We start from the raw sequence: 26,737 nt of genomic DNA on the forward strand, positions 1-26,737 counted from the left end.
TTATTTTGATTTTGCCCTCCTTTTGGGGTCCTTCCAGTCTGGTGGGTCTTTGGTACCAGGGAACTTATGCCAAGGTCCCGGGGGTTCAAATCTTGCCAAGGCTGTGGGAAGCCTATACCTGATAGTGACCCCCCCACTCTCCCACTGCCTCAAGTGTTTGGGTGAAGGCAACATCAGAGATGTAGATCACCTATCTGTTAGTCTTCAAGACTTGGATGAAGTTGAGAGAGGAGTGCCTCCATTATATTCTTATGGAAGTTGTTCCTAGACCAGCGTTGGAGCCACTGTCATCTAAGGGAAGCTCTTCAAAGGCTCCTTCCCAAAGTGTTTCCCAGGTCATGTCAGCTGAAAGAGGCTGCAGAAGATCCCAGTCTCCAGGACTGTCCTCTTCAAGGCCAGGGAATCAAAGTCCTGGCCTCAAAGCACAAGCATACGTCCACTTTTGGCCCCTTGAAGCATAGGGTATGGGGCTCTTTCACAAAGGATCATTCAGGTACTGATGGTAGAGTGCATCCTTCGACTTGCTGCACCCCAGCACAGACTCACTCAGGCCTGAGACAACCACCCTGGTCCCCTATCAGGGACCATTGTGACAGGCTACTTCTTCAGTGGTGACAGAGCAGTCTTGTCTGATTTGCTGCAGGTTAGCAGCTTGGTGGTACAGATGCAGATGGAGGCTGCTGCTGCAGCTAGATTTATTATGCCTGTCAGTACTGCTGTCATCTCCTTCAATGTGAGCATCCTCACCTGGCACTGACACAGCCTTTTAGAGGCACCGGGTCGCTTTTCCTTGGCATCGCTTGTCTTAGACTCAGCACTGCCATGTTCCATAGGGACAACTCAAGATCCTCTGCGCAAAGTACTACTGGCTTGGAAGCTGTCCAAGCTGCTCCAGTACTGTGCTCCAGGCGTAGGTCCCAACTGAGGTCACAGAGCACCTCTGCCAGCACCATATTTCGCTAGATTCTCTGGGTGCTCCGAGACTTCTTCAGACTCTTGGGTTTCCCTATACCAAGAGCATAGAGACCACTGTTTCTCATTGCTGGGGCTCAGACGGGTCTGTCCAGGGATTGGGATGCTTGCCCCAGCTAAGCCTGGGGCCTGGTACCATACTAGCCCCTCACAATGACCCTATTGGTTGCCTTGGAGGATGCCTCCAATTTCCAGAACCAATTCCTCTCATATGAGTATTCCCTCCGGTGGGATACTTGTCCTACCACCTTTGAGGGCGTGTCTACGCTGCAGTTAGACATCCCTGTCTGGCTCCTGCCAACTGACTCTGATTCCCACCTCACAGGGTCCCAGAGCCCAGGCTGCAGCTTGAGTCTCAATGTCTACACTGTAATTAAACAATCCCTTTGCCAGAGCCCCATGAGCCCAAGTCAGCTGACAGGTCAGCCAAGGGTTTTTAATTGTAGTGTAGATGTACCCTGAGACTGGTGATGGTACTGAACAGCCTCCTGACACCTATGCATTTGACTTACCATTGATAGCTCTGGTATAACCACTAGTACTGCAAGACCAACTCAGCCATCTTCCTTGCCTCCACTGTAAACCACTTCCTCTTCTCCAGTGAGGTCTTGGTACCAGATACGTCATCCCCCAGTACCAGATGACTTTAAAGGATACCAGTAGTTACTCAGGTCAATGGCAGCCTCTCTGGATATGCAGGTGTATTGCAGTGGCTTATACCGTTAAGAACAGCTCCTTCTTTTAGGCTCACAGTGCTGTCCACCAGAGAACATTCAACTTCAGTGATGTTTCTGGCACATGTCCCAGTTGTGGACGTTTGTGGAGCAGTGATGTGGTCTTTGATTCATACTTTCACCAGACATTATGCACAGTCTGCAGCTTCAAGGGATATAATGCAAATGCAGACAATGTGACCATACATCCCTGTTCCAATGAGAGTGAGCTCTGCCTCCTGCGGTAACAGCTTTGGAGTCACCTGCAGTGTAGTGGACATGCAAGCACCCGAAGGAACAACAGTTATGTACCTTCTCATAACTATTGTTTTTCAGGATGGTTCCATACGTCCATTACACGACCACCCTTATTCCTTGACACATCAGAGTCTACCATTGGTTTCTGGTACAAAGCAAGTGGAGGAGGGGGGTGGGGCATCTCTGCCCTTCATCCCTTACTCACAGCACAGGGAGCTGAGCAGGGCTGACCCTGTTGGTAATGCTAGGAAAAGCTTTCCAGTACTGGTGCATGAAGTGTATGCATACCTCCAGTGTTATGGACATATGCAATGCATCTTGTACAACAGTTCCGAGAAGGTAAGTACCAGTTTCTTACTGCTTGTGTTTAAAACTATATTAAACTGTTTCTTCAAAGTGAGTTTCTAGTCTGAAAAATGACTCTCACTACTTTATGCAGGTCTGCTTCTTGTGGATGGTCATAGCAGCCTTTTTTACTATGCCCAAGTCCAGCTGGCTGACTGTTTTTATGCATCCATAAGCTTGCTAAGTTCCAACTGGCTGCACCTTGCAAACCACTGAAAGCAGCAGTTGCACAGGGGTTGCTGAGGACTTAAATATGAAGATATTGGGGATGTGCAGATTTAGCTGAGTGGTCTGCACAGCCTTTACTTGTGATGCATGAGATAAGGGCAAGGAACAGTTTTGCTGAGACAGAGTTCCCTTTGTATGGCAGGTGGCTAGTTTAAATCATCTTTGCTTGTAAACTGAGCACATTTGAACTGAAAACCAGAACAAACATAACCCATATTACCATTTGTAAGTACTTTAGAGTAGTACTGTGCTCTAATATTTTATAACTGCCAGTAAAACTTTTTTTAAAACCTTAGTTGCCTGTTTCTGGAGTCTGTAAACTCATGATCTTTTTTTTTTTTTTTAATCAAAGGTAAAATCTACAGACAGCTGCCTTTTCTATGTCAAATGCTTCGATGACAGTGTTCACAGTTTTAAAGTTCCTAAAAACTCTCCTCCTATGGCTAGAGAGGTAACTACCAATTTAATTAAGTCTCTAATCTTGTAACTTTTGTGTAGATGGAAGAGAGAATCTAATTTTGTTTGCATAGAGCTAACTCTGAATCCTTGAGCTGTGTATATTAATACTATACTTTTGGATTCACTAGTAGTATAGAGACCTGGCTCATGGACACACAGCATTCAGAATAGTTGTATGTTTTTTGCTATTCCACTGCTGAAATGGTTGGTTATAGGAAAATCTGTGTAGTCTGTAGTCTGAGAGGTTGTTTTTGTTTGTTTGAGCTCTTAAACTTCTGTTGCAACTTACTTAGTCCCTCATCCCAAACCAAGAAAGGTAGTTAGTGTATTCTTGCAAATAGGTTCAGAGATGTGTGGTTAGGGCCACGCATTCTAAACAAGTGATAATGTTCTATCCAAAACTGGGCGGTGTGAGAAATAAGAGCACTATCATGACTCAGGCTCCTAGGTGCTACAGTAATAAATGTATTGAACATACTATTTATCCTTCATCTATAAGGCATGATTCAAGGTTTCTAGAGATGAAGAAATCTGGGGAAAAACACTTTTTATCTGATGAAGTGAGCTGTAGCTCACGAAAGCTTATGATCAAATAAATTGGTTAGTCTCTAAGGTGCCACAAGTACTCCTTTTCTTTTTGCGAACACAGACTAACATGGCTGTTACTCTGAATTTTATCTTGCAGTAGTGCCTCAAAGCCCAACTTGGACTTAAGTCCTATTGTGCCAGGCATTGTGCAAGCAAAATGGCAAAGCAGTCCTTGCCCCAGAGAGCTTGTAATCTAAATAGACAGGACAAAGGATGAGAGAAGTATAATCTCCATTTTGGAGATTGGGACCAGAGGCACAGACTCCTTGTATGACCTCCAGCAAGTCACTTGGAGTCTAGCAAAACAAGGAAGCTAACCCAGATCAAGAACCCTCTCATAAGAACGGCCATACTGGGTCAGACCAAAGGTCCATCTAGCCCAGTATCCTGTCTTCTGGGAACAGCCAATGCCAGGTGCCCCAGAGTGAATGAACAGAACAAGCAATCACCAAGTGATATCTCTCCTGCCACCCACTCCCAGCCTCTGGCAAACAAAGGCTAGGGACACCATCCCTGCCCATCTTGGCTAAAAGCCATTGATGGACCTATCCTCCATGAATTTATCTAGTTCTTTTTTTGAACCCTGTTATAGTCTTGGCCTTCGCAACATCCTTTGGCAGAGTTCCACAGACTGACCATGTTGTGTGGGAAAAAATACTTCCTTTTGTTTTTTTTAAACCTGCTGCCTATTAATTTCATTTGGTGACTCCTAGTTTTTGTGTTATGAGAGGGAATAAGTAACACCTGTCTAGCAACTTAATAACCATGCCATTCTCCTTTGTGTATTATACACTTATTTTTGAAAATGGAGTAACTGTCTAAAAGCTAGGTATTTTCAAGGAGTCTTTAAGACAAAAAATATATAACTGAGCTGGTGCTTCCTTCTGAAGCACCAGTTGTCTCACATGTGCCAGTGTTCAGCTGCTGCTGAAGTAGAGGTGTGCTCTTTAAAATGAGTGTGCTGAATTCTTGCAGTGGCTGCTTTTACTTTCAGAACTGGCTGGAGGCAATAGAAGACCACTCTGCATACAGCACTCACTACTGTACCCAAGAACAGCTGAGTGATGAGGAAGATGATGACACAGTATCTGTTGCAGAATTGCAAGAAACGCTGAAAGTATGTATGGGAATACATGGCTTTTACATCTGGCGAACTATAAATTGGTGCTTGCTAGTCTTTAACTACAGAATACTGGAGATGTATTAGAGCAGCTTTACCGTTTCTAGTTTGGGTAATATGTCTCCCTCCATTTACTTGGCTGTTCTCAGGGGCCACAAACACTGCTGACATTTAGAATACAGTTTGTGATGTCTCATTCATGCTCAATACTCTGCATGTAATAGTGAATGTATACTACTACGGCCTGTATTTAGTAATTTAAGAACATGTACACAAAAATGAACTGTTACAAGTTAAACTGTTTTGAGCACTTTTGGCCAGAAGAGGGAGCTTGAAGTACTTGACATGTCCTCTAGTCTAAGTCTTCACTAAGGTATTTCAGATTTATAGGCTGTAACCCTCAGCAATGTACTGTTCTTAACTTGGATTTAAACTTGAAGAGTGGTCAGTTTGGATGAGCTATTACCAGCAGGAGAGTGAGTTTGTGTGTGTATGGGGGTGGGGGGGATGTGAGAACCTGGATTTGTGCAGGAAATAGCCCAACTTAATTGTCATGCACATTGTGTGAAGAGTTGTCACTTTGGATGGGCTATCACCAGCAGGAGAGTGAATTTGTGTGGGGGGGTGGAGGGTGAGAACCTGGATTTGTGCTGGAAATGGCCCACCTGATGATCACTTTAGATAAGCTATTACCAGCAGGACAGTGGGGTGGGAGGAGGTATTGGTTCATATTCTCTGTATATATAAAGTCTGCTGCAGTTTCCACGATATGCATCTGATGAAGTGAGCTGTAGATCACGAAAGCTTATGCTCTAATAAATTGGTTAGTCTCTAAGGTGCCACAAGTACTCCTTTTCTTTTTGTTCTGATATAGTATGCTTAGAAATAGGTGTTAATGCATGGGGCCCTCATCTGAACTGACTTGATGCAAGGCACTTCACATAACTTCAAAGTAACTTATGAGAGGGTCTTCAGTTTACTATGAAACTGAGTTCCTGTTGTGGTGCTGGCTCTACCATCAAACTTCTGGCTTCAAAAAACTTGTCTAGTGTATTAAAGGAAAATAGCAGGGTACAGAAAAGTTCAAGGTGACTAGACAGGAAACACTGAAGGCTACACTAATGAAAATCAAACCTTTATTTCAGGATAACTTGAACAAGTATATATGTAATTCTAATTTCTATTCCTGCAATCTACTGCAATCTTTTAAATACTGACTAGAGTTGACTGGAGGAGACTGTCTCAATTTGGAAATGGTGGCTCATGCCCTGTTTTTCACTGTGGGCTGTGCTCCCCAACCAAATTACGTGTCCTTTCATGTACCACAGAGTTTGCTTTTTGTTTGGTTGCTGTGGGGCATCATAGTCTGTCTGAGGAGCCTGGCCCAGAGAGGAAGACGGGGTGTATGACACCTAAACTATAGCTCCCAACAGCAGAGTGGATTTGATTTAAATCATGATTTAAGTCACTAGTCAGGAAGACTCAATTTAATCGTGGATTTCTACATAAAAGTGCATTCTTAAAACTACATTAATGTTGTTATAACCTTAATACATATTCTTCACAACTCAGATGTAGGTTTCATTTTTAGAAGGTACAACTTTATATTTTTTAAGTGATTTTATTCTGAAAATTTTTTAGATTAGTTTTACAGCTATATCAGAAAATGAATGAGTGTTTGGTTATTTCATTTACCTAAGATAATTGAAGCAGATAGTTCACCTCCCAATGACTTCATAAATATCTCCAATTCAACAGGTTAATCATTATTATTTGTAGGACTTTCTTTCCATCTGTATTAGGAGGAGAACATCACCAGACAGACATTTAAATTGTTTTATTTAACTAAAACACCGTTATGTATTCAACAGCAAGCACATAATATTTAACAAAACAAGCATATGAATTTTTGAATTTAGTTAAACATTAAAGTTTTTTAAAATCTTGGGGTTTTTTGTTACTATTTTCAACTAAAATAGTTAAATGAAATATATATATATATTTTAAAAACCACACAAATTAGATCGACTGTCAGCCAGGTCAATATGAAAAACTTAAAATATTGGCTTCTGCAGTTAACTCAGTTGTCTTCACCTTCATTTTCCTATTTGTTCATAATCTGGAAAAGAAAAACAAGCTTTCCTGCCTTTTTCAGGTCCCAAACAATTTCTCAGTTTGGAATGAATTAGTCCAAAGCAAGAAAATATTCTTTCTACACCAGCAGAAGAAGCTACTGCTGTTAAAATTGAGATTATCACTTCAACAGTCTCTGAATCCAAGTGCTTAAGTGACTTCCTCCAGTTCCCTGGTGTGATTTTCTTTAAAACATCACCAGCAAATGTATATTTCTTGAATGGTTCTTATTCCCAAACTGGGTCTCTTTTATGGCCTGCTGCCATTATAGGTTTTCCCTTCCAGTGAGAGAATGGTATGGTAGCTCTCAAATCAATGAAGGCTACACTCAGAGAGACCTCAAGACTTCTGGAATATGCTGCTCAAACAGTTTCACTTTTGTTTCTGCTGCCTGTCCCTGTCTCACATTTATCTCCAGACTTCTTCTCCTTGTTCAGATCTATTCTGCCCCCAACAATCTTCTATTCATTGAACTTTTTGAAACTTTGCACTTGTAGAGAGACGTAAGGAATTGACTGTGTGGTCACAAATTTGCAAAGAGACAATAGGATTGAGGACAGAAATAACAGGTGTTATTTCTCACCTCTGTTATACCAATAAAATAAAACCCAACAGGATCTTTAAAAAGGGGATGAGACAAAATGCCATGTGTGTTGTGAATACAAAAAGAGGCACAGTAAACAAGTAATCATAGGTTTCAGAGTAGCAGCCGTGTTAGTCTGTATTCGCAAAAAGAAAAGGAGTACTTGTGGCACCTTAGAGACTAACCAATTTATTTGAGCATAAGCTTTCATGAGCTATAGCTCACTTCATCGGATGCAACTTTGGTTCTCCCATCCTTGAGGCTGTTGGGTGGATTCCAGTCTGCCCTCCAGGGATCATCCAGTTATCTCCACTTAGCGCATTCTTTGGCCATTCGATACTGAAGTGCTAACTCTTAGGGTGGCACTCCTAACCATTCATCTTCTGTTTACACACAACATCCATTCGCATGCATTCTCAAGTTTATTTGGACATGTATCTCTTCTGACTTTAACAACTCTTGGGATGTAAAGAAACTGCTTAACCCCCTTACTATATAACATACATAACAAGCAAGATAAAAGAACAGGAGTACTTGTAGCACCATAGAGACTAACAAATTTATTAGAGCATAAGCTTTTGTGGGCTACAGCCCACTTCATTGGTTCCATTCTATGCATCCCATGAAGTGGGCTGTAGCCCACGAAAGCTTATGCTCTAATAAATTTGTTAGTCTCTAAGGTGCCACAAGTACTCCTGATCTTTTTGTAGATACAGACTAACACAGCTGCTATGCTGAAACAAGATAAAGAATGGGAGAAGGGTGGGGATCTGTGTGCTGTTCCGAGGAACAGTTGTTTTTGCAAAGTCTTATCTCTTCTGAGAACAGACTTTCTGTCCCAGGATGTGCTGAGCAGTTTGGCCTTGCAAACCTTTCACATAGAAAGGAAAAGCCTTCTAATTAACATTACTTTGGGATCTTTAAACTATATAAATTTAAAAATCATACAGAAATCCTCTGGTATAGTAACATTTATTTATTTAAAAATTTTTCTGTTATCTCTGGAGACACAAATCCACAGTTTGAGAACATCAAAACTAAATATCTCTGATGGTATCTTCTTGAGTGACTGAGTAGAGTCCCATTGGGTAGATAGAAAGATTAACCTAAATCTATACAGAAGCCCCTGGAACCCCATAAAATTGGGTCCCTAATCCATGAACTCTTGGAATGCATTTACAAAACTTTTCTTAAACATTATATGAATATATTGTTTCATACTATAGAATTAGAATTTATAATCCCTATTCCATGATGAGATATCTTTGGACTATAATGCATCTTAATTAAAACTATCTTTAGATTGCTTTTTCCTCAAAAAGCATGTTATCAAAAAAATCTGATTTTATTTATTTATTTTTTAAATCCTTGATTTTTATCCACCCTGCCCAAGAGGCACTGTGGATGCATTTCCAAATCTTAGGTTTTTCATTTTTGATGAAAGTCTAAATTTTTTCTGTGGGGAAGCAGAACCCCTCCACCCTCCCCCCCCCAAAAAAAACCACTAGTCAAAAACCCAGTTGTCAAAACAGTCTTTTAATGGAAAATTTTTAACTATCCTTAATATTGATACACTACTAATTCTGTAGAAAAACTACATGAAATGCACATGCTTTTTGGTAAAACAGAACTTTATTTGTGTTCTGGTAATGTCCACAAAGGAAGAAAATAGTCCCTCCTCTCAAGACCTTATAAAAGAATAATCTGAAAAGAAGCAACATGCAGAGGATGAAAAGGGGTGGAGAGGACAACTGTATACATGCTGATATTTAATTTTATAAAGTTGTATGTAATCATAGTTGAAATTCCTCATTCCTTGAAGACTTTTCAGCAAGGGCTCTGAAGAGTCTTTAAACAAGCCCCAGGGTTTTTTACTATGTAGTTTTCAGTCTTGGATTTTACATCTCCGAGTGGAAGGAAACCCCCTGAAACTAATCTCCTCACAACTTGCTCCACTGCAAACCTCATTTTTCTAATGAGACAGGGTCACCATCGTTCCTTGTCTACCCACAGCACTTTATTTCAAACCTCCATGCTGTCGTGCTGCCACCAATTAGAATGCTAGAAAGTCTGCTGGAATTCTATCATTGTCTAAACCGTCTTTGAGCAGGGTAGCTAAAATGCCAGAGGCCATTCTACACTAGCACACACCCTAGTAAAGCTGGTCTGGTAGCAGTGCAACAGTGTAGAAGCTTACATAGAAATTATTTTGCGGGCAAGGCCTAATAGATTACAAGTAATGTGATTCAGTTTTTGTAACAAATGTGTAGGTAATGATGTACAAGGCTTCCTTGGTGCATTCTGGGAAAATTTGGGAATCTGATAACCCCGCAAAGGATGGGCTGCCTGGAGGATTCCCACATAAAACAGAACCCAGCAGCAGGTGGTGCAGTTTCTTGACCCACAGAGCTGGAAAGAAGATGACCAGCCCAAACTAGTTAATGATTGATGTTCTAGTCATGCGCAAAAAGAGTGAACAAGTTACATGAAGACAACACTGTGCCACCCTAGGCCTCTGTTAGCGATGAGGCACAGTTAGTTGACGAGGTTACTAACCATTTTAACCTGTTTGAACACACCACCTTTAGAGCCACCATGCCAGTAAGTGAATACATCTCCTAGTTAAAGTAACTTGAGTGAATTGGTAACGAATTGCTTATGTGGACCCTCTCTGTTCAGGCTACAAACCAATTCTTTACCTTAAGCTGATCCTTCTTTAGTTTGAGCAAAAATGGGTTTTGGCTTTTTTTTGGGTGGGTATTTTTCTTTTCTTAAAGAAGAGTAAAAGTGCTGGGTTAGCATTCTAGAGTAGCCTTTCACTCCTAGACATGTAGGCCCAAACAGTGGTGGTCTTTTAAAGAGTATATTTGACTGCTCTACCCCTTCTCACCCCTGCTCTCCTTTCTCCCCCGACAACCTCTTGTCACAAAGGGTAATACATGTAACTGTTTCCACATGAAATGTTGTCTAGTACAATGTGATGCTTTTTAGTTTTGAAGTGACTTATTACAGCCTGAGTGTCATATATATTATGTAGTCCTATGACAAGTTCATGCCAAATAACTTGTAGAATGCAACAGCACTGTTCTCTTTACTGGAGAAACCGCATCGTATGTCACTTACATGATTAATGAATAATTCTACTCCAGTTAAACTAAACTTCATTAGTACTTACATTTATGCTGTGAAATCTGAGAGTTCTTAGCTGTATCACCTTGATGCACTTGTACTCCCAGAGACTGAAGCATCTCTGGCAGTAGAAAGCTTTGTGTAGACATAAATTTCATGAGTGGTCTTTACATTCCCCCTACAAAGAGTTTACAGAGGCGATTTCTTTTTTTAACATGTTAAATCAAATCTGAAGTGATGCCAAGTGTCCTAGTTACTCTGCAAATACAGCAATGCGTGTTGTAATCACTATTCAAAAGAAAAGTGTATTTGGGACTTCACTGGAATGGGCATGTTTTGTGCAAGTAGATGCCTCCAAACTACAGTGGAGCCTAAGGACCTGATCCTGAGAGGCAGTGCCTGCCCATTCCTGCACATTTGGATATCCAAAAATGAAGTTGACCAGGTTACTAACCAAACAGGTTAAAATGAACATACCACCTTTAGCGCCACCATGCCAGTGCTCTGGGTTTAACTCTTCACTTGCCAGCGTTTGTCCACTCTAATCTGCTAAAGCGCTGAAGGAGGTTGCCTGTGATGAGGGTATGCTAAGGCACACATGCTAAGGCACGGCTCGGACTCTGATTTGAGCCCAAACCACCTTTCGGTCCCCACGCACATCGGTCTGAGTCAGGTCAGCAAGCACTCAAGACCCATGTTGTAGGGTGTGGATCAGAGCCAGAGTACCACTACAATTCAGGTCCAAGCCCTGTCCCTTTGCAGTGTGGATACAGGTCAAGGTACAGACCCATGTCAAAGATCTACGTAGTGCAATATAGTCACGTTAGCACAGCTGTGAGAACTTGGTCTAGCAATTGTTGCAGAGTGGATGCTCGGTCACAGGCTTGGAAACAGTCCGTGTTCTACAGGCCTGGGCTTAGAATACAGGGTAGACATGCCCTAAGAAGCAAGACTAAATTGGGAGGAAAATTGCTTATGTAACTGGTCTCTGAACAAAACTTGATTGCTTCTAAAAAGTTTATTGAAATTTATATACTGCAATTAAAGTGGCTTTGAATATAGCCATTCAAGTGTGCAGTGACGCCTCTTGAGAGAGAGAAAAATACATATGAAGCTTTTTTACACACTCCAGACTGGGGCGGGGAGGCATGGATGGTCCAGTGCTTCCCCAGTAGCCACCTGGGTGGGGAGAGGAAGGGGTGGGGCCAGAACCTCTCCAACCATGCTGGGACACTGCCTGGCGCGGCCCAGTGGCTGCCTGGGAGAGCATCTGGCTGTGGGGGTGGCAGGCTGCCCTCTCCCCAGGCTCCGCTTCCAGGGACAGCAGCCAAGTGAGCCAGAGTCCCCCGCTTCTCCCTGGCGTGCTCAATGCCCATCCCCAGAAGCTGAGCCTGGACAGGGAGCAGGCTGCCGCCACTGCCGCAGCCTCCCCAGCCAGGCTCTCCCCGCCTGGGCCTGGCTGCCAGGGAGAGCAGCTGAATGTGCTGGGGGGAGCCAGTGCAGTGGGAGGACAGAGCCTATTTCCCCCACCATAAGTAATGTGGGGCGGGGGGGAGAGCATGGGGGCTCCGGGCTGGGGGCGGGGCAGAGATGGGCTGGGGGCGGGGCAGAGATACATGGGGAGGTTGTGTCCTCCCATTTAGCTGGTGCCCCCCTAATATGGGGAGGCACCAGTCATCTATTGATTTACCTTAAGAAAAAAGTGGTTTTATATCAGAACTTTTTTTTTCAAATTGTTAGGTATCTCTAACTTGTATTTAAGAAAACTTTAGTACGTTTAATAGAATGTGAGAAGTTCTTTTCCATTTAGAAGTACCTGTTTTAAATAGCTTTTTATCTTTGTTTGCAGAAGGCACAAACATGTCAACAAAGGCTAGATAAAGAGATTTCCAACTTCCTCATAATGATTAAATCGTGCAACACCACTAAAGGTAACACTGTTAGCAATTGTAACTCTTTCTGCAGTTTCTTGACATGCTCTGTGTTGAATAAACCACTCGGTAAAAAATCAGGAAGTCCACCCTTTTGTCAAATAAAACTTCACCAAAACAGAAACATAAGATGCCTGTGAGTATAGAACCACTGCTTTTTAATTAGAAATTGAGACTGAATACTTCAGTTTTCAAGTAAGTTGACCATTATAATTGCTAAATAGCTAGTGGTTCTGCTAATGCTTTACATCCATTGAGGCAGTTAGTTTAAGCCTCCGGGAAGTTGTACTATGGTGTAACTTGTCATAAATAGTATTTTCAGGATAAGTGAGTGTATAGGTGAGCTCCTCCTGCTTTGGAATCACTTATTTAAATGGCTCTACAACACAAGAGCAGTAGCTTTTATTGTCCCCTTAAAGGTACCAAAAGCCCTCTTGCTACCCTCCTTACTGCCAAGAGATCAGCTGCTGCTTCTAGTTTCTCTCCTCACTCAATTTGTATGATGTATTTGCTCATTGTAGTAAAAAAGCTATGGTGCACTGACCTTGTGGAATGGGGATGAATTAAATGTAATAAAGAAACTAATGGGTCAGTGAGATGGCATATATTCCAGTGTCCTTGTATAAAAAGGGGACACAGCAGGTTGGGGAGAGCTCAAATCTTTGTAAATCACATACTGTTTCCATTGGACACTTAACTGGAACTCTGCTGTTTGTATGCTATTGGCTATTATGTACAGGCATCAAATTTAAGAGATCCTGACTTTCTCTTGTTTCGGGCTAGTGCCTTGTACATATATGCATAATATGAAATTGAAATCAATGGATTTTTAAGATTTAAAAGTGGTAATTTGAGAATTTAAATTATATTTATCTGAAAAGTGGGGGCTTTAAAAACAAACCTCTTTAATAAACAGATCTGGCCTTCGTGTATATTTGAGTCCTTACTACTTCTAACAGTGGTTAAAATGTACTAAGCTCAAATTAGAATGCTAGTTGTTAATCATAGAATTGTAGGACTGGAAGGGACCCCAGGAGGTCATCGAGTTGAGGGGGTTCTTAACCTTCTTTCCTTGCTAAGGCCCCCCTCAATATGCTATTAAAAACGCCAGGGCCCAGAGGGGGCGGGAGGGGAGGGAACTTGGGGCTCCAGGCTGGGGGCACCCTTGGGCATAGGCATAGATTTTATTTCTATTTGGGGGGAGGCAAGAGCTGGTGGGGCTTGAGCCAGCTTTACACAGTGGGGTCCAGGGAGGGAGTGCCACCTTCACCCCCTTGACTCACTCAGGAGGCCACCCAGCCTGTCTGGGCTCTGGTGGGATGCAACCAAAAAATATAACTTGAAGGGGGGACTCGGTTCAAAAAGTTTGAAAATTGCTTAGGATGCAGGAAAGGCTGGAGCACCCACAGGAAAAAAAAAAAAAACTGGGTACTCAGCACCCACTGGCATTACCAGCTGTTGGCAGCCAGGGATCAACTGTTTTGCAGGTGCCTTGGCTGATGAGCTGTTTCCTAGGGGCAGCCTGTGCGCAGCTGTGATCAGCTGTTGGGTGGGCAGGCTCAGATCAGCTGTTTCCCACCTCCGTGCTCCCACAGGGGCCGAGTGAGTCTCACAAAAAAAAAAAGCCTTAAGGTTAGGCGTGGGCTATCAGCAGCAGTGCAGCCAGCCCCTGCTCACCTAGGGCCGTCCTACACCTCTTGGGCTGATGGCCACGTGTATGGTTGCTCTCTGCCAGCCAGGCTCCACTCCGGCTACAGCAGGCATCAGATGACCCAAGGGAGCCCAGCTAGGCTAGGGCTGGGTGCAGTGGTGGATTAGGGGGAGAAGAAGCCCCGGATCCCGGCAGGAACTGTGCTGGGTGGGGGAAGAGAAGTCCCAGACCCCACTCTGTGTGGAACTGGCCTGAGCTCTTCTCTCTCCCATCCCCCCTGCGCAGAGCTGGCTCTCACTCTCCAGCTGTGGAGAAATTCAGCCCAAATCTACCCACCTTGGTGTCTCCATTTCCCCTATCATCACACAACCATGAATGGATATAGCCTAGGAGGCAGTGACAGCATTATCTGCATTTGGCAGGTGGGATCTAGGGCACACAGAGGTGAAGTGACTTTCCCAAGGCTAAGCAGGGAGTCTGTGGCAAAGCAGAGAATCAAACCCAGAACACCTGAGACCGAGGCCTGTGCCTTAACTACTAGGCAACCTTTCCACCCAAGGAGGGGGAACCTCCTCTTCCACGTTGGGTGGGTGGGTGGGAGCAGGCACTAGACAGAGCCACCAGGAGGTGGGAAGCAGAGAGAGATGGGAAAAGGGACATGGGTAGGAAGCAAGAAGGAGAGAAACATCAGGAAATGGAGCAAGGACTTAGAGAAGAAACAAGAGAAAGGGAGAGGAGAAAGGGGCAGGGAGAGGGGAAAGACTCTCCACTCCTTGTCCCTTCTATCCACCTTCTTCCCACAGCCATCAGTGGCCCTCAGCTCCCAAACAGGCCCTAAGCAGGTGTGAACATAATGTCTTTAAACTGGGATGTTGAAGACAGCTTGTAACTGAGTGTAATGATTTTAATATACTGTAATTCATGATGATGTAATGATATATTTCATTACTATTTTAATAATTACATTAAGATGCTAGTGATACACACATTCAATAACAGAATATGAAAAGTACATAAATATGCTGAAAATCTCCAGTTTTGGGGGGAGGCTGAGGCCTTCCCCCCCCCCCAGCACAAACACCTCACCTTCAAGGCAGGAGAGGGCAGAAGGGAGTGAGCTGTGGGCAGGAGATGCTCAGGGGAGGGGGTAGAGCAGGGGCAAGAAGAGGAGGAATGGGGCAGAGTGAGGGTGGGGCCTTAGGGAAGGGGGCGGAGCTAGGAAGGGGCACCCACCTGCAAAACCAAAGTCAGCACCTATGGGCAGGGGGTAACTAGGGGTTGTATATGGGGGGGGGACTCCCAGTTTCTGGCTTGGGGGGTGGAGGTTTGCTGGCTTCAGCCCCACACGGCTCCTGGCTTCGGGGCAGGGAGCCCACCAGCTTTAGCCCTGTGCTGCTCCCGGCTTCGGGGGGGTTCACGGATCTCCAGTTGAGAACCACTGATCTAGTCCAGTCCCCTGCACTCATGGCAGGACTAAGTGTTATCTAGACCATCCCTGACAGGTGTTTGTCCAACCTGCTCTTAAAAATCTCCAATGATGGAGATTCCACAACTTCCATGGGCAATTTTATTCCAGTGCTAAACCACCCTGATGGTTAGAAAAAACTTCCTAATTTCCAACCTAAACTGCCCTTGCTGCAATTTAAGCCAAAACAAACCCAGGTTTTTTTCAATCTTCCCTCAGAAGTCATGTTTTCTAAATCTTTAATCATTTTGGTGCTCTTCTCTGGACTTTCTCCAATTTGTCCACATCTTTTCTGAAATGTGGTGCCCAGAACTGGACACAATACTCCAGCTGAGGCCTAATCAGCACAGAGTAGAGTAGAAGAATTACTTCTCTTGTCTTGCTTACAAAATTCCTGCTAATGCAAAAAAGCAAACATCGTTCTGGGATGTAACAGTGTTACACTGTTGATTCATATTTAGTTTATAATCCATTATGACCCCCAGATCCCTTTCCACAGTACTCTTTCCTTGGCAGTCATTTCCGATTTTGTATGTGTGCGACTGATTTGTTCTTTCCTAAGTGGAGTACTTTGCATTTGTCTTTATTGAATTTCATCGTATTTTCTTCAGACCATTTCTCCGGTTTGACCAGATCGTTTTGATTTTAATGTTATCTTCCAAAGTACTTGCAACCCCTCCCAGCTTTGGTATTGTCCATAATCTTTAAGTGATTCATTGTGAACGCCTGATAGCATAGGCGCCGACTTCCCCTCTGCCTGGTGGGTGCTCAACCCCTGCCCCACCTCTGCACCACCCTCGCCCCACCTCCTTCCTAAGTCCCTGTCCCTGCCCCACCTCTTCTCTGCCCCCTCCCCAAACATGCCGTGTCCCCGCACCTCCCCCTCCCTCCCAAAAGTCCTAAGTGCTGCCAAACAGCTGTTAAGTGGCCGGGGGGGGGGGCGGGGGCAGGAAGTGCTGGGAGGGATGGGAAGTACCAGGGATGTGGCATGCTTGGGGGGTGGGGGGGAGAAGGTAAGGAGTGGAGGGGGAGCTTGATGACTGGTGGGTGTGGAGCACCTGCTAATTTTTCCCTATGGGTGCTCCAGCCCCGGAGCACCCATGGAGTCAGTGCCTATGACTGTTAGTTGCTCTCTGGGAATGGTTTTGCAGCGAGTTATGCACCCACCTTATAGTTGCTTCATCTAGGTTATTTTGTTTGTTTTGTTATGGCCATTCGAGACAGTATCAAAAGCCTTACTAAAGTCAAGATATACCACATTTGCTGCTTCCCCTCTATCCACAAGGCTTGTTAATGCCTGTGCAAGCCCATTGTCTTTAACAGGATAGCATGTGGCTAGCCAAGCCTTTGCCGGTAGTGGTCTACCAAACAAGAAACCGACCTTGATGCAGTCCAAGTTGTCTGCGGGGCTAACTTTTACGTAAAACACATCTTTGTCAAATGAGCATGCTGTCCATATTGAAGCAATCATAGAATTCTGTTTGTTTGCCGATACCACTTTTAGCTGGTTCTAGGAGTAGACATGCACAGTGATTCCAAGTCTTTGGAAACAGAATTATATTAAGGCTAGTGTCTATCTTTAAAATATGTATTTCAATAGAACTGGCTTTGCCACTACTAAACTCTGTTAAAAATAAACCATTAAGGTTAGTCAAACATTGTCAGTGGTATTTAACTTGGGTGGGGTTTAATGCAGTGGAAATCAAATAGAGGACAACTAACAATGTCCAAACTAGCCAGATGAAGTGTAAAAGTTAGTTTTATGAAGAATACTGTCTATCACTGGCTTTCCATCTGAATGTGTCAGATTTCTTTCAGAGTAACAGCCGTGTTAGTCTGTATTCGCAAAAAGAAAAGGAGTACTTGTGGCACCTTAGAGACTAACCAATTTATTTGAGCATAAGCTTTCGTGAGCTTTTCGTGAAAGCTTATGCACAAATAAATTGGTTAGTCTCTAAGGTGCCACAAGTACTCCTTTTCTTTTTGTCAGATTTCTGACCACTATACAAGGTGATAGTCAAATATTCAAAACAAATTAAAGGGCAAATAAAGTACAGTTCTTCTCCTTCATGCTGATGGGGTCAAAACTACAGCATTGTATGGTCCTTTTTACCTTGTTAGCATGAAATAGATGTGCTATGGCTCCATTACAAAAATGGTCTGTTCACTTCCCTTTCATCCCTTTTTGAAGCTGTTTTACAACATACATGTGTGTGGGTTTTTTTTGTTGTTTTTTGTTTTTTTTGCATCAGGAAGTCCTTGGAATTTTTTAGTATAATAAGACCAACATTTTGATGAAAAGCAACAACCTGAAATTTAACGTAGATAAAGCAGAAGTCTTCCTGGTTGGAAGAGAGCTAGTACCTCTGATCCTAAGGTGCTTAACTTGCCATCAGTCAAGGCAGTATGCTCTCAGATTGTCAAATACAAATCCAGACTTGTATGGATTTATTGCTAAGCCTGATAACCAATTGCAGTAATAGAAAATGCATCTTTCCATTTCCAGTGTTACAGGAAACTGTGCCTGTTCCCCTCAGGAGGTGACCCCACCACAGTGATCAAGTACTTGTCACCTATCACTGTCTGTAACTTCATTTATCTAGGACTGAAATGGAGAGACAGCACATATTCAATCTAGGACACAATCTCAGTGGCTCACAACAGAAAGCATTGCACAAGTACATGTGGCTTGCACCTGTTCTCAGATCACATACTGTTGCCTTGAATTGGTGTTGTCTTGAACTGAAGGACTTCAGTGACTTGTGGTCTGACTGTGTCAGATAGCCATGCTCCCGTCTGGGCAGTATAGCTAGCCTTTCCCAAGGTGAAACTCTTGTGAACCGAAGATGGGACTTTTGCAAGATGGCCATCTATTGTGGAATTAACTACTGGAAAAGCCTAAAATGAGCCTAAGATTGGCCATAGTTGGACCATGTTCTAAATTTTTTTTTTCCCAAACACACAAAACAATATTGGAGGAAGAGCTTGGGTGAAGTAAGAAGAAAGCAACTGAATGTAGGAGAGGTGAAAAGTAGAATATTGCCTGTATCTTTCATTTTGGAAGGTGCCTATCCAACTTGATAGTCACAGTTAGAACTGTTAAGTGTACTCTGAGTTTTAATTAGAGGCCCCAAAGATAGAAGTTCTTGTATTACACAATATATATAGGTCTAATCAAGACAAAAAGTTTCTTGCAATGTGTCAAAGTACAAACATTCATGTAATATCTAGGGTAGTTTCTAGCATGTTGGGTAAAATTGCTCTTGTGTGGCTTGTAAAAGACACTGGAGGATGTCTTATAACTGTGGCAGTACTGAATTGTCAGACTCTTGTATTTGCACCAGAACAGCACTTACTTTTTTAGTGAGACTGATTGTGGTGGTACTTGTGTCTTCTGTGTAGTCACTATCAAGACCCTCTGACATCTTCGAAATGCTGCAAACTCAGACACCTAGTTCAAACTTACCTCTACTTTCTTGTCTGCTTTCGTAGCAGTAGTGCAATGAATATAATGCTTCTAAATGGCTTGTGTAACAGATGCGGAAGCCAGGCTTGCCACAAACCACTATATAGCCTTGAGCATGCTCTCCTATCAACTTAGTACATAAAGGGTATATCACTTTTTGCTACCAGATGCGTGTATGGGTGTTTTAATTTGCTATTGCCCAAATGTACAACATAGTTGCTGCTGGTGGTGGTTTTTAAATGAACCCTATTATTTTTAAGATGAAATAAACCTTTTTCTTCTAATTTAGAATTAGTAATTCCATTTTTAATATGCATGAATAAGGGGATTACAGCAAGGACAAAGGGAAACTTGAGTCTTGAGTTTTATCCTGCATAACAGGCTGACAATTATAGTTACAAAAGGACCTGAGTGCTAATGATTCCACCCTCTGTTACATATCCATTTGGGATGGTTATATTCAGGGTGTGAAGAGGGGATATTTTTGTGCTGTTTGTACCATTTACCCCATCAGGTATTGTCTTGGCCTTCATTTGAAGATTTTCCTCTTCTCCTTGATATTTACCACCAGTCTCTCTTCTGATTCCTGTTTTTGGTAACTTGGTTGTCCAACTTGAGTGTGGCCTCTTGGGTTTTCTTCAGCTTCCTGGTCTGACATGATGGCAGTAACTGCACACCATCCTTGGACTACAGATCATGCAATACTTTTACAGGAGAGGTCTTTACACCTTACTCCTGGAGAAGGGGTAAAAAGGAGGGACGCAGGTTAGGGCTGGGTAATCTTATGAAGCCCAGAGTTCTCCCATCTCGTGTTCCGAGCCAAGCTGTGCAGTGGAACTGTATCCAACTCATGAATAAATTACCTTTTGAAACCTTTCCCAAGTTCAGGACAAGGGGAAGAAACTTTCCCCTAATATTAACTTGTACACTGTATTGTAGACAGAGCATTTTCTACTGTTCTGGCACTGATGTAGCACATAAAATACACAGGATTTTTAATTGACCGTTTGGGAGCAAACAGTTGTGCAAAATCGGTAGTTAAGATGTCTCCTAAAACAGCTCACTTTGGTACTTTTGACTTTCAGGAATGCCTCCTTCATTTCTTCAGAAAATTGAAGTGGTCTCTGAAGTATCAAAAGAAACTTGTGAGGCTCTGAGTAACTGCCTTAAGCTCTTCACAAAGCAGGAAGGGGTATGTATTGCTGTACTTCACATCCTTATTGCATAAACTATTTTAAGAGCATCACTGAAGCCAGAACTAATGAGAGGCAGAGGAAAGGGGGACAATTGTACTTGGGCCCCCAAAATGTGTTCAACATCGGTATAAATAAACGAGCAGGGCAGAGACTCCATCAAACATGATGTGCCAAGCCCCAAATTTCTCTTCAGGCCTGCAGCTGCCTTGCTTGCTTAATGTGCTGAACCAAGTACACCTCTAAGGCTTCTGCCTTTACCAGACTGGTTGTCTTGCATTTTGTTAGCCACCAAGTGGAATCTGATACATCAAAGAAATTAGCATTTTCCTCTGCAGCTAGGCATCAATACAAAAGAGAATCTTGGGTTTGTTTGCATATTGTACAGATTAATTGGTAGTCTTTTCAACTGTTCTGCCTTCTTCCACATGTATTTGGAAAGGTCTCTCTTGATTTAGTTGTTTTCATGGACAGTTTTTAAAAAGCGGTGTCCTTTTTATTGTACTTACTGTCACTAATGTGCAGGGCCCTATGCAGATTCTTCCCTCTATCTGGAATTGGTTAAGTCCGAGATATTAACAGCATTTTTATTATTCCAGGGAATTCCTAGTGTGTATTTCTAGTTTCAATACCACCCCCTACTCATTGGGCTTGTTGTCCTAATAGCACCCTGTTTGTTTATACTATTGTGTGTGGCAAGATGGCGATGTTAGTCTGGTGGGTCCTGCTTTTTTCTTGGCAGAGAGCTAAGATGTCGCCCTTTGCCCCTGCTCTTGAGTGCTGAGGGCTCTGCTACTAGCCCGGGAAGGTGGTAGAGGAGGGAAGTGGGGGAGGGGTCTGGGTTTGTTCCTCGCTCTGACTTCAAGACCCTCTCAACCCCTGCGGGTTTCTTACCCTCATCCCCCTTAGGCGGGGTTACCCTCGGTCCTTAGATGGTGGGGTCAAGGGAGTCTCCCTGTCCTGCTGGGGCAGGGTCTCCCTTACTTCAGGACTTCCAAATCTCTCAACACACCTCCAAGCTCCAGTCCTCTCTCCTTCCTCCTCCCCCTGTCTGCCTGAAGCAGGGGGTTTTATTAGGTTCCTAACAAGGCCTTGATTGACTGTAGGTGCTCCAATTAACCTGCAGCCACCTTCCCTAGTCTACAGGGAACCGTGCCTTAATTACGGCTTCTGTCCTGCTGCAGCTGTCTATGAATCTATGAATTAGCCTTGAGCTTATATCTTCCCCTCTAGCACTCTCCCACTGCTCCCTGGCCCTCCTGTATCACAAGTGTAATTCCAGTACTTCAGCGCACACGTACTGCGTGTTTGTTTTTTAATGTTGATCTCTGGCGGGTGCTTTATAACCAAGTTACCATACATAGACTTGTTCTCCTGACCTGTTATAACACTCTCTTCAGTTCAGCTTTGTTTTTCATCAGTCATTTGTATCTTAAAATAGGGAAGATTGTGTTGGTGTTGTGAGTCACTTCCAGTTCCTTAGCAATGGGCCACACACTGGATCCATTGTCAAGGCTTGGATAGGAATGAAAAGTCTTAATGCAAACCTATTACTTCTTTACTCACAAGCCAGCTATGCTTGCATGAGTGAAAATACAACATAATGGAGTGAGTGGTGAAAGATCTGTTTATCTTGTAATAGATCTAGTTTAATTTTCCTTTAATACCTACTTGTCAAAACTCCATTTGTGAATGAGGGAGATGGTTCTGATTCTGTGATTATATTTGGTAGGTATGTGGCTTTATGTGAAGCTAAATTCATTCCTCTATTTTTATTTTAATGAGCAAAGTAATGTTATAAATACCATATGAAGCTAAGAAAAGGGTACCAGACTTTAAATTGTTCATATTTTTAACCTTTATAGTATGATACAAATAAGGGCTTGATAGCATAATTGTTTCCATGAAAGAGGTGGCAAAGTTTGTTTTTTTTTGCAATAATTGTCATTATTGCACTATAACTACTTCATGTTGGTAATGTATTTTTCCCCCTTTGTGTTTGTTATGATTACCAAACTATTCAAAGAATCTTCAAATGCCCAGGCAATAAAAATTCTAATTCCTTTTCATAGCATTGCTCTAACCATCTCACATCTTAATATAGAAAGCTCTTGCAATATTGAAAAGGAGATAGGGGAGCTTGGTGCCTTACAGAGCACTTTCAGTTGACTGCTTCTGTCTCTGATGAGCTCAATTTAAACTAATATTGCTACTCAAAACCAGAACTTAACTTTCTATTGGAAATTCCATTCAAGAAAAGTAACATTATTGCTACATGAATAGTCTTCCTGTTCCTGTGGATCTCTCCAGTACAAATGCCATATACTTGGGCTCTGCCCTGGAAAAAGGATTTGGCCCTAGCCACATATTTCTAGCTTCTGCCAGCATGTGTTGAATACTCACACTACTTTCGTGTAAACAATGGAGTTCTTCTCATGTAAGGTTTATATTTGAGTTGGTATCATTCATGGAACACATCTATCTAGATAAAGACCGTAAGCAGAAGAGATTCCAAGAAAGAGATCATGAAATCAAGACACTTATTTTCAAAAATTCCTCTCCTGACACACACCTCTCTACTAACAGGACAGTCAAAGCAGAGTTAACTTGGACTGTCAAATTCCTTTCATGAAGGATCATTTTCAAAGGGTTTTGCAATCTCTTTCAGATGTGTTGTGGGCTTCTTTGACACTCATGTCTAGGGCAATCTCTGGACCTCTTTTCATAATCACTACCTGTTTTCATAGCCTCTCTAGATCCCGGTTCCTTGCCCTTTTTTATGGCTCTTTGATCAGACTTCTTCCTTGCCTAATGTCCAGTGTCACACTCATTTTACAGTGTCTACTGCACTAATTTTGTTGAACTTTGCAGCCAGTAATCTATTTAATGCCACCTTTCTCTACAAATTTGCAGTTGTGAAGGAAATGCCTTAAACTATTGAGCATGAGATATCTAGTTTTTATCAAAAATTGATCTTTCTCTAGTGTATCATAATTTAACCTTTTCGGGTACTAAAAAGTGCAGCTTACAAAGTTGTTAGAATGTAAAGTTAACTTTTTTAGAATGCTGCTGTGTATCAGTCATATTGGGTCCAGTGGTTGACCTTTGGAAAAAATGTTAACTAGCAAGAAGGAATGTCCTCTTCTCCATAGCCCACCCCTTCCTGTGTGAAGTTGTAGCATAATTATACAGTACATACACCAATGGTACTCCTGTGTCTGAGAGTCTTTACTAATGCATTATAAATTATATGCCTTCCACCTTTGCATTTTTAAACTAGTGTGGGAGTTCAGCTTCCACCTCCTGGTTGCATTGTGAGCAAACTTCAGCCTGCCTGCTCGCTCTCTCTTCTCTTCCCCCCCCCCCCCAAAAAAAAATAAAAAAACCACATCATACTGGGCAAGGTGATTTATGAAGGGTCAAGCTGATTTGGTGGAAAGCCTTAAAAACCTTTTTACAAACGTTGCACGTTCTGGATGAGTTGGTAAAGGTCGCTCAGAGCCTGGCTGCAGCTTGTCAGAAAGCGAAGGCGGCATTTAGGAATCGGCCCAGGGCCCGTGCGGTGGGGATAAGGTTATGCGTGTGGAACTGATGCGCGAAGTGTGGCGGCGGGACCTTAAAAGAGGGACTGGGGTGGCGCTGTAAATGCAGGAACATGGCTAGACTAACCCGTTAAGCACACCCCACTTTGCCCTAGAGTGCTTTAGGGAGAAGGGCTGCGGCTCCCGGCCGGGCTGGCTCTGAACCCCCAGCGCTCGCTCGGACCCTGTGGGAACTGGCGCTAAGCCTGGCCGAGCCCGCGCCGTTAGCTTCTGCCGCGCGTTGGGGAATCGCCTTCCCCGGGCCGGCCGGCTGGCCCCGGTCTCTGTCTCTCGCCCGCAGCTCGAATGGGCCGCGGGAGGCGACGGCAGCCGCCCGGGCAGCCCTGGCCCTTCCCACTCGCCCCGCGTGCTGGCGGCTGCCGCGCAGGGCCGGGGGCATTTCGGAGTGGTGCAATGCTCCGGAGCCGGGCGGGGAACCGCTCGGCTCTCGCGATACGCCCCGCGGAGGGGCTGGGGCTGCCGCTGGTCCCGGGCTGGGATTTGGAGCCGGGAGCGGCCGGCTGAGGGCCGGCGGCGGCAGCAGCGCGGCGCACGGGTGTCCGCTATGCCCCCGCCAGCGGCAGAGAGCTCCGCCCGGGCAGCGCCCCGCTGGGTCTTGTGAGAGCCGCGCCAGGGCACTGCGGGACCCGGCAGCCAGGGCACGAGGTACCCGAGGCGCTCGCGTCCCCTGTAATCTGGGGGGAGCCGCTGCAGCAGCCTGCGAGCCGGCCGGGACGTGGAGGTGATGGGAGGGACTGCTCTTATCCCTGCACGCTAGGAGACTGGCCCTCCGCGTATGGCCAGGACACGGGGTAAGGTGAACAGGCTGGACCCTCCCGCTTTAGAGGTGCTTAGCCGCTAACCGTCTCCTTATTCATGGTGTCTTTTGTGCAACTACAAACCTGTCCACTTACTTGCCTTGGCGTCCACCTTCTGAAAGTTAATAGGTTTTATTGCTCTCCTTGTTGGCGCTGGGATGAAACTCTAAACATAGAGCATCTAAAAGTATTCACTAAACCATTAAAAAGACTAAAGAGTGATTTAGGAAGCTATTAGATTATCTTCAGTCTGAATTTTTACTGAAGCCTCTAGTTTGTCATTGAAGCTCCATCATCAGAACAAGTGAAACCTGGAATGTTTCCGGTGGTGACTCTAGCACAAGGTTAGTTAATCTTGTTGGAAGCAAGCTTTTCCCTCCTGCTGGATCGAGTATCCTAGCTGAACTTGCCTTCTAACTACAATCTGGGGCAGTTTAACCTCGTTGTTGACCATGACATTAGTAACCTAAATTATTGTATTACTGTAACAATGGCACAGTTAAAGGGGCTCTACTTAAATGTCCCCAAAATTCTAAAACTGCAGACTGGTATTATCTAAATTCAATATAAACAGGTTTTAAAATCTATTTTCCACAGTATTAGAACTTCATTCAATGCAGCACCAATAATCTGAAAGAGAAGCTTGATTAAACAAAAGCAAGGCTGATGTAACTTGGTTTTTTCATCCTCTAGCACTATAGAAATACAAAAAGTATGCTGAATAGTAATTTAGATCTTGGTAAAATTCACGTCTTATGATCAAAGGTGGCATTAGTAACAGAGGTAGTAACCTCTTTATACAACAGGATTTTAAAATCGACTGTTCCTTTTTAAAGATTGAGATCTTACTTGCACTCTTGCCTGTTTTCAGTTTCAACAATTTTCTCCTTGGTTAACTTGCCTGAATCTTTTTCACTGCCTGTGGTAAATGTTCCAAAAGATAATTTAACTGATAAATGGCTGAAAGATTTTATTAAAGATGGTAAATGGGGAAATGCAAGTTTATTTTTGCAGATTATTTTAGTCCGTGTCAAATATTAGGCTTGGTGTGTACATAATCCAGAATAATTCATTCCCTTTGTGCATTCTCTGCACTAACTTTTGTCAGGAACCATTCACACAGTATGTTTAACTTGGGTAGATATATCAAGGTGTGGTACTTCACTAGTCACATGTGCATAATTAGCATAACATGTTCATATACATGCATTTGCAATTTGAATGATGGTGCTTATACCAGTTGTTAGTATGATGTCTATGTAGAAGGCTAGCGGAGAGGTGATTGCTTTTTATTTGTTTCATGTTGCTTTAAATAGCTTGGAAACTTCAAGCTATGCCCAAGTCTAGCCTTGTAAATGTTTGTCGGTGTTGCCTCACTCTGTGTTCTCATTTTACACGCCTATATTTAAATTGGATTGCATGCTCTTCCAGTACATAAAACTCTCTGTCCCGTACAGCTCCTTGCACAGGAGTGTCCATGTTGTGACTCAGGAGCCCGTTTGTGAAAATCAGAGATCTAAATTATCCTTCAGGGTGACTGCGGTAACTGACTCAGTTGTCAGTTGAAAACTGAGCTGCCCCCAGTTTCATTTGTACTGTGTATTGAATATGCTCCACTGCCTCCTATGGGGAGAAAGTATGGGGTGCCTCCCCTACAGCCTCAGATGTCCAGGGCGTGAGCACTGTGAGCAACTGTAGCAAAGGGACAGCAGCTCCCCCCCACTGCCCATTCAGTGTAGTGCAGGAAAGTAAGGAGAACAGCTCTGATTGGTACATTGCCTGCCAGACTTGTGGGACCCTTGGAACAGAAGGATAAAAGCTCAACTGGCTTTCAGAGTCTAGAGGAGCACCTAATGAAGGATGCCTCAGAGCCATCCAGGACGTCTGGAAGACAGGGAATAAAGCTGAGAACCAGCAACCAGTTACTGATTCCATGAATCCCTTTTCCAGCCCTGACTCAGGTGAGAGCAGTCTGGACGCTGCTCTACTTAAACCGGCTGGTTGTGATCCACAAGGGACCTTGTGCCTTCTGGGGATAGCCAGAATGCAGTGTGCTGTGGCCATGCCCTCTTCCCAACCTCTGACTTGCCACCTGTCATAAAGG

At 43.6% G+C, this 26,737-nt stretch overlaps 1 protein-coding gene across 6 annotated transcripts in view; it reads left to right on the forward strand.

Moving 5' to 3' along the window:
• OSBPL1A (oxysterol binding protein like 1A) overlaps positions 1-26,737 on the forward strand; it is a 209,399-nt gene that overhangs the window by 43,067 nt on the left and 139,595 nt on the right. For all 6 annotated transcript variants that reach the window (XM_078851540.1, XM_073331364.2, XM_073331365.2 and 3 more), the window contains exons 12-15: positions 2,869-2,967; positions 4,558-4,680; positions 12,378-12,459; positions 20,127-20,233. In XM_078851540.1, coding sequence (XP_078707666.1) covers positions 2,869-2,967; positions 4,558-4,680; positions 12,378-12,459; positions 20,127-20,233 — 411 coding nt within the window. The remainder of the gene's footprint in view (positions 1-2,868; positions 2,968-4,557; positions 4,681-12,377; positions 12,460-20,126; positions 20,234-26,737) is intronic.

This window comes from Lepidochelys kempii, chromosome 2 (assembly GCF_965140285.1).
Source record: "Lepidochelys kempii isolate rLepKem1 chromosome 2, rLepKem1.hap1, whole genome shotgun sequence".
In the NCBI taxonomy this organism is placed as follows: domain Eukaryota; kingdom Metazoa; phylum Chordata; order Testudines; family Cheloniidae; genus Lepidochelys; species Lepidochelys kempii.